At 41.7% G+C, this 12467-nt stretch overlaps 1 protein-coding gene across 2 annotated transcripts in view; it reads left to right on the plus strand.

The window, feature by feature from the left end:
- Positions 1-2569: 2569 nt before the first annotated feature.
- Positions 2570-12467, plus strand: part of CLPX (caseinolytic mitochondrial matrix peptidase chaperone subunit X) — a 43662-nt gene continuing 33764 nt past the window's right edge. For both annotated transcript variants that reach the window (XM_010598043.3, XM_003418366.4), the window contains exons 1-2: positions 2570-2675; positions 12021-12181. In XM_010598043.3, the coding sequence (XP_010596345.1) occupies positions 2597-2675; positions 12021-12181 (240 nt within the window). In that variant the 5' untranslated portion in view covers positions 2570-2596. The remainder of the gene's footprint in view (positions 2676-12020; positions 12182-12467) is intronic.

The raw sequence follows: 12467 nt of genomic DNA on the forward strand, positions 1-12467 counted from the left end.
CTGGGGTAAAACATTGTATAACCAAACAAAAAACCAAACCCAGTGCCATCGAGTCAATTCCGACTCATAGCGACCCTGTAGGACAGAGTAGAACTGCCCCATAGAGTTTCCAGGGAGCGCCTGGCGGATTCGAACTGCCGACCCTTTGGTTAGCAGCTGTAGCACTTAACCACTATGCCACCAGGGTTTCCAAAACATTGCATAAGTTTATAAAATTTGTGTTTATTAATACTCTTTGTTGATTGTAATTTGCTGTACTTTTATTTTGGAGTATGAGGACACCATCTCAGGTTTCTACCTAACAAAAATATTGTTTGGAGATAAGCACTTAAATATTTACTGAATTTCTACTATGGAGTCAGCCCAAGTAGTATATGACGAGGTCTCACAGTCTAGTTAGGAATACAAGGCTAAACACACAAAACATCAGCCCGTAAACAAAATTAAATGCTCAACCATTCTTGGTCTAGCATAGGACCTATTACACAATAATATAAGGATATTCCCACCACATCATACCACTGGCATAGATTGCTTTACTTACTGTCTTGTCCATTTCTTCTAGAATGGAACTTCCCTTAGAAGAGAAACATTTTTTCTGCATGCTATTTCCCGGTGCCTGGCACATAATTAATGCTCAGTAAATATTTGTTGACTGAATAAATGAGAAGTTAAGTTCTTAGAATGGACAGGGAAAGTTTCATGGAGTAGTGCTCCCAGATGAGCCTTGACTTTACTTTTATTCTACAGATTTCAGCAAACAACCTCTTCTTTATTTCTATAATTAGGAAATGTTCATCTAATTAAAACAGATGAAAGGGATTGAAATTGGGTGTTAGGACCCCTGTGGCTTTCTTGGTCATTTCTCAAAGGAGAGGTTTGTTCTAGAATCAATGGTTCCAAACATTGTTTTAAAGCAGGGAAATCCTATTTTCAAACAAAACCCTACCAAATGAAACAACTAAAAGCAGAGCTGCTCTGGTTGACTTTGGGGTGAACTTGGTAAGAGGCAAGAGAGCTCTACTTTCCTGGCCCCCTCACTCCTGCCACAGAACTATGGTTTTTGAGAGATTCTAGGAACACAGTTCGTAAAATCACTGGACTGAGACAACTCCAGTCTCTCCTCTCTCAAAAGTCTATTAATGGAGGCAGGTGAGCAAGGGCCAGGTCTTGGTGATATAAGACCTCAGCTACCTTCCGGTCTCTGCACTTTAAGCTGAGGGAGTACCAGCAGTCGGTTAAGTGAGAGAAGAAGAGAGAGAAAAGGCGGTGGGGGGGGGGGGGAACGTGGCCTGGGCCAAGGCCAATGTCCGTTCTCGCAGCCAGACCAAAGGAAATAAAGGGCACATTTCTCTGGCCCAAGACTGATGAGAGTTAACAGGCTTATGTGGCCTGACCTTGACCCTGGCTTACCTCTCCCCGTTATATTTCAGAACTAAAGGCACTCAAACTCACCTGGCGATTTCTCTGATGGGTTCATAGGTGAGCAGAATCTTATACAGAGTGAATACCCAGGCTGGCTCCAACACAGATGGGAGAAGAGTCTGATTTCTCAGCATTCTCCGCCTTGTACAACTGGTCAGTCGGCTTCGACCGCGCAGGAGGAAGGAGCCGCGCAGATATTGGGCTTAAAGGGTAGCTGAGGAGGGTTTAATGAAGGAACTATTTAGCAGAGTGTGCTCAGATTGACTATAGGGTGGCTAGGAGTCGGAAAGGACTAGACGGCAACGGGTCGGGTCAGATTCATGGCAGCCGACAAAGGACGGTAAACCACTCAGGTACTAGCAACAGCTGGTTACCACCGCTAGGCCTGAAAGAACAAGGAGAAAGAGCTGTCACCACCCAATAGTCATTGCATTTTAATCTTCACAAACTCGGGGAGCCTAGGCAAAAATACCATTTTCATGTTACGAGTGAGGAAACTAAGGATAAGGAGAAGATAAAGAACGCAGGATATGGAATCACGCAAGGGAAGGATCTAGCTGCAGCCGAGTCACTTTAAAGGCTCTTCCTGGTGCCAGCCAGGATGCCGGCCTTACTAAGACCTTCCGTGCCACCAACAAAAATGACCCTAAGTGCCAAACTACGACGAACTGGGACTACAACTCCCGACATCCATCTTCCCGCGTCTACCTCAAACCTTTCAACTCGAGGGTAAAGGACTTCCGGAAGAATTGCAGGTCGGGACCGGTAGTCCTCCCAGTTGGGGCAGGCGGCCGCCCGTCGCGTGCTCATTGGCTTCCAAGTCACCGCCCCCTTCCCCTCGCCTCACGTTGTTGTCTCAAGCACGCAAGCGCAGCGCATACTCACGCCCCCTCCCGGGCCTAGAACGCAGGCGCGCGCACGCTCCCGGGGCCCGGTGGACGGGGGATGGGGGTAGGAGGGAGAGGGAGAGAGTTAGGTGTCTACTCCGGTAAGTAGGCGGCGGTGGGGCACGAAGAGCACAACGGCCCAGCCGCTGGGCGGGTGAACTCCACACTGTGCCTAGGCCCGCCGGGAGAGTCCGGAACCAAGTCAGCACGACCTGCGAGTAGGCGTCGGGCCACTGAGACCAGAGGGCAGCAGGGGGCGAAGCCCCGGTCTAGGCCCCGCGGAGATGTCCGGCTGCGGCGCTTGTAGTTGCGGCGCAGTTGCTGCGAGGCTCATCACCTCCTCGCTCGCCTCCGCGCAGAGAGGTAACGAAGTAGTTCCTTGCCGGAGCACTCGGCGCTGGGGGAACTGGCCGGTTGATGGGTGGGGACCTCTGGGAGGGCACAGGGGTGTGAGGGAATGCGCGCCGTTTTGCCTGACGACACCGACTCTCCCCGTGGATGGGGTTCTGCCAACCTCTGGAGCAGCCGTTTCCCAAATTCGAAGTAAACGCCTTGTGCTCCCCCGCCCGCGCGCCCTAAGGCCGCCTAACTTAGGGGCCGAAGTGCGGCCAGTTCGCGGAAACTCTGAAAGAGCACAAAATGTTCATTTCATTAAAAAGTGTCCCCAGACCCGGGTCAGAGCATCTCTGGGACCATCGCCTGCCCAGCTGCGGCTCCTCTTCCGGAACCTGGTCGGCTTCCCCTCGGGGGCTCCGGAAAAGGCTCGGGCCAAGGGCTGTCACTGTTGGGGTTCCCCGGGGATCGCGGGGCGCCGAGCCGGCCGTCCCGGACTGAGACTACGCTCGGATCTTGGTGTCACTGTCATTGTGCGGCCATCGACACCAGGACATAAACAGAGCTCACAATATTCACCGGCGCCTCGGGCTCCTGACCCCGAGAAAACCTCGAGCGCGGCAGGAAAGCGGCCAGGGAGACGGGAAATCCCGCAGGAGTTCTTTTAGAAATTACGTCTATCAGCAGTTTTCCGGCTTCCCCAACTTGACAGTCGGGATAGTTTCTAGTTTCTTAAGGGTGGCGCTTGTTTACCTTTCTTTTATGCTCATCTGGAGTTGTGAAACCCAGCCAAGTGATCCCGGAAAAGAAACCATTTTTCCCTTCTCCAAATCTATGAATATCAGACTAGGAGGCTAGATCCTGTTATAATCAGTAACTTCTAGACAAATTCGTCTTTTTTGGACTTAGCAGTTTATGACACTTGGATAAATTTTAAAAAGCCCCTTTTTACTAATTTTTAGGTTGATTATAAGATCCTTACCGTTTACTGAATATATTTTCTAACAGGGGGACTGAGATTAGGTGTGCAGAAGCATTTTGTAAAATGATACATATAAGGTAGTGAATTAATTCTAAGACATTGTTAAACCTCAGCACGTAGATGTTCCTGTTCCAGGAATTTGATTTGCAGACACTTGAAAGCGGCAGATTTTTAATTCATTTATTTAACAAATATTTGTTGAGGGCCAACTATGTGCCAGGTACTGTTTTGGTCTGGAGGTAAAGTGGTAAACACTTCTCACCCTCAAGTTTAAATCTAGTGGGGTAGACAGTGATCTTTTCTAGGGATGGCTAAAGTATGTGTGTGCTCTCTTTAGCCTGGGAAGGCTTCTTTGAGAATGTTCTTGATACATTTTAGCCAAGAGTTCCTGAAAACTGAATTGTAGGAGATGTGTAGTTATATTTTTCTTTTCATTGTTTTCTTTAAAAAATAAAATATATCTGTCATTATTGGGAGCCCTGGTGGTGCATGGTTAAGAGGTTGGCTCCTAACCAACAGCCAGCAGTTCCTTGGAAACCCTATGGGGCTGTTCTACTCTGTCCTGTAGGGTTGCTATGAGTTGGAATCAACTCTAGGGCAACAGGTTTGGTTTTTTTGGTTCCTTATTAGGTAGGAGTCCCTGGATGGTGCAAATGGTTAACCTGCTTGGCTGCTAACCGAGGGGTTGGAGGTTGGAGTCTACCCACAGGTGCCTCAGAAGAAAGGCCTGGCCATGTTGCAGAAAATCAGCCATTGAAAACCCTGTGGAGCACTGTTCTACTCTGACATATTTGGGGTTACCCTGAGTGGAGTCAGCTGGAGGGCAACTTTTTTTTTTTTTATCATTAGGTAAATCAACACAAATGAATGGCTTATTTAAAAATTATTTACTTGTATATCTATTAATGTAAATTTGCAGAGGCTTTCAGAAATAAAACCCCAATACAGAGCCATTATTTTCACCATAAAGGCCAAAATTAAGCTTCAAATATGACAGCACCCAATCTATTTGTAGAATTTAATATTTGTATGTAACAATGAAATGGCAAGTGGTTTTCACGTTCCTTTAAGACTTTCACAAATGTTGTTGTTAGGCGCTGTCAAGTCAGTTCCGACTTATAGCAACGCTTTGTACAACAGAACAAAACCTTAATTTTGTAAAATGTTTATTTCTCATAGTAGAAACATTATGCATGAATGTACAAAAATATGAAAATATTTTTTGTAAGGACTTTAAAAAAAAAAAAGCCAGAAGGGCTCTTTTTATTTAAGATTCCTGGAAAGAGGAAGGGGGGTGTGGGTAAAGAAAAGTCAGGGCTAAAGTTTGGCTACTTTAAAACAGTCAAGTTAAGAATTTCATCAGAATAGTCTAAAGAAGAAATTGTGGGGGGATTGCCTATGAAATGAAGCAAGAATAGAAGGAGAGATTTCAGAGCTCTTCTGAAATACAGAGCTGTTCTTTATTTCCCTGGACTTGTTGTTAGACTTTACATTTTACATGGTAGTTAGAAAATAAATATTTGGTAAATTATACTAGATCCTGATCTTTTTTGTTTTTCTAGTGGGCTATGTCTGTCCAATCAAATGTGTTTTCCCTCACCAAACCGAAAAACCAAACCCATTGCCATCAACTCGATTCTGACTCATAGTGACCGTATAGGACAGAGTAGAACTGCCCCATAGTGCTTCCAAGGAGCTGCTGATGAATCTGAACTACTGACCTTTTGGTTAGCAGCCAAGTTCTTAACCACTGCGTCACCAGGGCTCCTTTCTCTCACTATTTTCTTTGAATTTTAGTAAAGTACAAATTTAAAGAAACTTTTTTCCCACCCAAATTGCTAGTGTTTTTTAATTTTAATGTTTTTTAAAAATATGTTTTGGCTATGTAGAGATAGGTCAACTGGTATTCTAAATGAGGGCATTCAGAAATTCTTAATTCCATTTTAAAAATTCTTAGTGACAATACAGGATCTGAATTTAATTAGAGGAATTGTGGGATCTCCTGTAGCCTACTTGATTTCTGACTGCCTTCTGACCTTTTTCACTCAGTGAGTGTCGCCTCATGAGTGTGTAAGTGAAGAGGTGAAGGTTCTCAGACATGTCATTTTCCATAATTTCATGATAGTTCCATAATGTGTCTACCTCACAATTCTCACCTAGATTTTAATTCTTTTTTTTTTTTGTAGTTAAGTACAATACAAATTCAATAAGGCAAAGTGAACAGATGATAAAGCGTTTTTATTTCTGCAAGGTAAACCATTTCTCAACCAAATTTTTTTTATTCATCTTCAGACCAGCAGATAGCCTTAGTGAAAACCCATCATATGTTTTTAAACTTGGGAAAAGCTATCAAAGGAATTATATTATTTTTCTTTATTAAGAAGTATATAGAATTCATGAAACAAAAAATAAAGATTTGGGATTAATAAAATCACTAAAACTACCAAGTTGCTAGCATTGTTTGTTTTTGTTCAAATTTTTTTTTTTCAATTTGTTTTAGAGGTTAGAGGTCACATGTTTAACCAGACATTTAACTTGATTTGCCATTTCATCAGTTGTTGTACATTTAAATATTGTCACCGTAAATAATAATTTTTAGTTTCTCATTAGTTCTTTCACTAATTTATTTCTAAAATGTAAATTAAAGATTTTTCTTTTTAAAAGCAGCTGCTTTGAAACTCAGAAAGCTTTACCTGTGTGGCACAAGTTTTGTAATCAGTTAAACTTTTACCTGTCTTTTATCACTGCTGCCAAGGAGTCTGCGAGATATGATACTTTACATGAAATACTTCTCATTTTGACTTTTAGGGGTTCCTTACCTGGAGTTCACAGGTCTCCAAGGGTCCATGGATAGAATTCAAAAGGATCTGTGAACTGTGTTTTCACTAACTTCTAACTGAAATATAGCATTTTCTTTAATTATGAATGTAACAACAAACCACAGTAGTATTAGCAGTATCTTTGAACTTGTCACCAGCCGAGGTTACATGTATTTTCTTATCACTTTACAGTTGTTGCTGATATCTCAAAATATTTTTATGCTTTTCACTAGTGAAATTATGGTAGTTATTAGAATTGCTGTCAGATCTTATTTAATTTTGTTAATAAACACTTTTTAAAATATTTTGGTAAGTAATATAATTGGTTTCCTTTATTACATTATGTATTTTGTTTTATACATTTTATACATTTAAAAACATTATCCTGAGATGAGGTCCATACCATACTGCCAAAGGCACAATAAAGGTTTAAAAAAAATCCTGATTAGTTTGCGGCAGTGCCTTACATTTTCTACAAAGATTTTATAAGATTTATTGGAGGATGGTCATTTTAATTATTTGGTACAGTGTTTTTTTTTTTTTTTTGGTGAAATTTTACACAGCAAATTAGGTTCCTGTTTGATAATTTCTGCTCAAATTGTTCAGTAACGTTAGTTAAATTTTTTCAAAATGTGTCAGCATTCTCTTTAATTGTATTCTGGTGGTTCTGTTTTTAGTACTATTTTTCTCTCTCCCCCAGTACAGTGGTTTTAAAATTGTGGTCCCCAGACGAATAGCATCAGCACCAGCTGGGAACTTGTTGGACATGCATTCTTAGATCCCACCCCAGGCCTGAGTCAGAATCAGGGAGGAGCTGGCAATCTGTTTCAACAAGGCCCCTAGGTCATTCTGATGCATGTTCAAGTTTGAGAGCCAATGGAGGCCTGGTGGTGCAGTGGTTAAGCCCTATAGCTGCTAGCCAAAAGGTTGGCAGTTGGAATCCACCAGCCGCCCCTTGGAAACCCTATGGAGGAGTTGTACTCTGTCCGATATGGTCAGTATGAGTCGGAATCGACTTGACGGTAGCGGTTGTTTTGGTTGGTTTTGTAGTTATGGCATTCTTTTGGTATGGCAAGATATCTTCGATGCTAGTTGTTAGCTGCTATTGAATTGGCCCCCAGGACTCACAGTAAACCTGTGCTCAGCAGAATGAAGTACTGCTAGATCCTGCACCATCCTCAAGATGAGCTGTGGATCAGACCATTGTGATCCATAGGGTTTTCATTGGCTAATTTTCAGAAGTAGATTGCCAGGCCTTTTTTTCCTAGTCCATTTTAGTCTGAATGCTCTGCTGAAACCTGTCCAGCATTGTAACAACATCCAAACCTCCATGACAGACAGGTAGTGACAGCGCATGAGGTGCATTGCTGGGAACGAACCTGAGTCTCCTGCATGGAAGGTGAGAATTCACTACTGAACCACCACTGTGCTGTCCATACTGAGTCAGCTCTAACTCCTGTCCACCCTGTGTGTGTAAGAGTAGAACCCTGCTCTGTAGGGTTTTCAATGACTGACTTTCCAGAAGCTGAGCACTTCCTGGTGACATTAAAAAAAAAAAATTAGATATTATAAATTGTTAAACCTTTTAAAACTGCATTCTTTATTGTAGCGTAAATGGGAAATAATACACTATGTGTGGTACTTCAAGGTTAAATTTTGCCCTAAACATCCAGATACAAATAGCCTCACCTAAAACACTAGTTTTTTTTTTTTTTAAAGTGTTGTTATAATACAGTATTTAGTTTTCTTTGGGAGTGCATCAAATGGTTCAGTTAAAAAGTTAATACTTGTTACATAGATTAATTATGCTACCTTCATAGCCCTACATTTTTTAAAAAATAATTTTTATTGTGCTTTAAGTGAAAGTTTACAAATCAAGTCAGTCTCTCTCATATAAACTTATATACACCTTACTACATACTCCCATTTACTCTCCCCCTAATGAGTCAGCCCACTCCCTCCTTCCAGTCTCTCCTTTCGTGACCATTTTCCAGTTTCTAACCCCCTCTACTCTCCCATCTCCCCTCCAGACAGGAGATGCCAACATTTTCCCAAGTGTCCACATGGTGCAAGTAGCTTACTCCTCATCAGCATCTCTCTCCAACCCATTGTCCAGTCCAATCCATGTCTGACGAGTTGGCTTCAGGAATGGCTCCTGTCCTGGGCCAACAGGAAGTTTGGGGACCCTGACTGCTGGGGTCCTTCTAGTGTCAGTCAGACCATGAAGTCTGGTCTTTTTGTGAGAATATGGGGTCTGCATCCCACTGTTCTTTTGCTCCCTCAGGGGTTCTCTGTTGTGTTCCCTGTCAGGGCAATCATCGGTTGTGGCTGCGCTTCATCTTGTTCTTCTGGTCTCAGGATGATGTAGTCTCTAGTTCATGTAGCCCTTTCTGTCTCTTGGGCTCATAATTACCTTGTGATCTTGGTGTTCTTCATTCTTCTTTGATCCAGGTGGGTTGAGACTCATTGATGCATCTTAGATGGCTGCTTGTTAGTGTTTAAGACCCCAGACTAGGCCTACATTTTTTAACTTACATTTTCAAACACACAAAATAGAACAGTGAGCCCCCAAATACCCATAATCCAGCCTCAGCAACCATTAACTTTCAGCATTCTTGATTTCATCTATGGCTCTTACCCTCTCATTACTTCTTCTAGGCTTGCTTTTTAGTTTTACCTAGTCTGTACAGTGGTTAAGAGTTCAGCTGCTAATCAAAAAGGTCGGGAGTTTGAATTCACCAGGCACTCCCTGGAAAGTCTATGGGGCAGTTCTACTCTGTCCTATAGGGTCGCTATGAGTCGGAATCGACTTGACGGCAGTGAGTTTCGTTTGCTATCGTAGTCTTTGAATAAGGAGTCCTGGTGGCGCAGTGGTTAAAGCACTTAGCTGCTAACCGAAAGGTCGGCTGGAAAGCCACTCTGTGGGAGAAAGATGTGGCAGTCTATTTACATAAAGATTTCAGCCTCGGAAACCATATGGGGCAGTTCTGCTCTGCCCTTTGGGGTCACTATGAGGTGGAATCGATTCGACGGCATTGGGTTTGGCTTTGGTTTTTGGAGTCTTTAAATTTTAGTATGGCCTTGGAAAAACGTCAACATTTAGCTTAAATCTCATTCTCCTGAGAGAATAATGGCGCGTTTAGTATAATAAACGGGAATATTACACTTAAGAAAATTTGAAATACCTTTTGAAAACATTACTTAGAAGAAAAACATCAAATTTAGTTTTTTCTTACTAATCTTCACGTTCAGTAGTGTTAAGCCAAGGTTTACGGTCTGTGTTCTAGGGGGTGGGGTGTCATAAACCTTTGAGAGGTAACAAATTTTGATAGACCTTATTTGTATCTTTCCTGGGAAAAGGACGTGTTACAGGTTCCTGAGAAGTTTGGCAGGTTGGCTTTTGTACTTTGTGCAAGTGGATCCAACAGCCTAGGGAGTAAATGAAGAGGTGAAGAGGCTCAAACTGAATAACTAAAGAAACCAGTTCTAAGAGTGCACACTGTTGGAAAATTGGAGTTAATAAAACCAGTTATATAACCAAGCACTTGTCTTAGAATTGTTTGAAGGGCATAACATTTAAACTAGTTTTTGCATTTGGACACATTGTGTATGTGCACACATGTGGGTGATCTGATCAAGGTCCTACCAGGTGTAGAAACAAAAATTTAGAGTCTGAGTTGGGAGTTTTGCTTAGAATGAAATGAGGAAGACAAAATCAGTTCCTTAAATTTACTTCAGCATTAACTGCTCTTTTTTTTATTTTTTTATTTTATTAACTCCTAACAGCATTTTTTTTTTTTTTTTTTTGGTGCTTTAGGTGAAAGTTTACAGAGCAGATGAGTTTCTTCAAAAATTTATACACAAATTGTTTTGTGACATTGGTTGCAGTCCACACAATGCCTTAGCACTGTCCCCCTTTCCACCCTGGGTTCACCATTTCGCTTTGTCCAGTTTTCCTGTCCCTTCCTGCCTTCTCATCTTTGCTTTTGGGAAGCCTCGTAGACTTGATTGATCTAAGAAGGACGTTCCTTACGGGTGTTGTTTGTTTTATAGACCTGTGTAATCTTTGGCAGAAGGGTGAACTTTGGGATTGACTTCATTCCTGAGTTAAAAGAGTGTCTGGGGGCCAGTCTGGGGGGGTTTCTTCAGTCTCAGACCAGTAAGTCTGGGCTTTTTTGTGAATTTGAATTTTGTTCTACATTTTTCTGCTGTTCTGTCCGGAACCCTCTATTGTGATCCTTGTCAGAGCCGTGGGTGGTAGCCAAGTACCATCTAGTTCTTCTGGGCTCAGCCTGGCGGAGGCTGTGGTTCTTGTGTCTTTGGTTTGCTTCATTTTTCGTTGCCTGGGACGGGATGGGACCAATAGATGTATCTTAGATGGCCACTTGCAAGCTTTTAAGACCCCAGTGGTTACTCTTCAAAATAGGATGTAGATTAGTCTCCCCTGAGACTAATAGTATTCTTAAAAACTGCTGAGAAACTTCCTTCTTGGCAGTCTGTTAATGCACCTTAGCTTATGCAAGATTCTGAGTAGCTCTACAGTATTGAAATCTATGGATTGTGTTTAACCTAGGACCATTCAACTTACTTGTGCAGGGAACACTCTTTTAGAGATACACAGATTAATACCAGTTGGGGAAATGCTATCCCATACTATGCAGTATGGCTGTTTTGCCTTGCCATTGTCCATAAGTTATATTGGGATTTATTTTGGATATGAGAATTACATGAGAAAAATCAGCAAATGATGACCCCATGGGCCAAATGTGGCCACACCCACTTGTTTACATAGTGTCTGTGGTTGCTTTCTTGCTACAACAGAAGAGGAGTTAGGGCTGAGAGCGTATGGCCACAAAGTTGACAATATTTACTGACCTGGTTGTTTACAGAAAAAGTTTGCTGACCTTTAAATGGGTCAGTGATTAACATATATTCCTTTTAAGAATGTTAATGTCAAATACAACAAAAGGTAAAAATGTTTGAAAGCAGGATGGTGGTTAAATATGATACCTATTTATATTTTTTTTCAGTGATATCAAAGTATTTCATTAAAATGTGTATTTGCCTTGAACAGCAAGCACATAACTTTTAAAAGAGTATTTGAAGTTTTTTTCCAGATTATAGGTATTACCCCCACATAACCAAAGAGACAGGCAGGAATTACTGTCAGATACTTATTCTCATTGGTAGAAATACTATAAGACGAACAAGAATATAGGGCATAAATGGCCTTTAACCCCTACGGATGAGGCAGATTTTGAACTCCTTATCTCTCAGACTTTGAAAGAGCCACATGCTGTTAGGATTTGGGTGGTCTTGCCTCACTTCCAGAGGACACACCTGGAGAGAAACATCTTCATTCAGCTGGAGTCTGTCTGAGCTCTGTACCCGCCTGTAATTGAGAGGGCCTTGCCTCTGACAGTGTCACTATTTCTTCTACCAATCTGTATGGCTGCTATGAAAATGAGAGCTTTTTTCAGACTCCTTTACGCTCAGTGAATTTTTGTTTCCAGGGGATTTATTGAGGCATGTCTGTGTCGATGTGTAGACTAATAGATTTCATTTAATTTTCAGGTCTTTCTTGTGGTCGCATTCACATACCAGTTTTAGGAAGGCTTGGGGCCTTTGAAGCTCAGATTCTGCGAAGCGCTCCTTTTAGAACTTTTACAGAAACACCAGCTTACTTTGCCTCAAAAGATGGGATAAGTAAAGATGGCTCTGGAGATGGAAATAAGGTAATCGTTTTATCTTTATTGGCACCTGTATACACATTTGGGTTCCCTCCTTTAAGTAATTAAATATAATAGTAATACTCTGCATTCTGTTGGCTTATATATGTTCTTTGTAGGAAATATGAAATATATAAAATGATCTGAAAACTTTTATGTAATTTTATTTTGTGTTTCAGTTTGAACTATAAAATACTTTTACAAGCATTGCACTTAGTAAGCAGTTATTTAAAATTTCTAACACCTCAGAGTAGTAAAGGAGCTTCATTAAATAATCCACATAGTTAGTAGG

This window comes from Loxodonta africana, chromosome 13, assembly GCF_030014295.1.
Source record: "Loxodonta africana isolate mLoxAfr1 chromosome 13, mLoxAfr1.hap2, whole genome shotgun sequence".
NCBI lineage: Eukaryota > Metazoa > Chordata > Mammalia > Proboscidea > Elephantidae > Loxodonta > Loxodonta africana.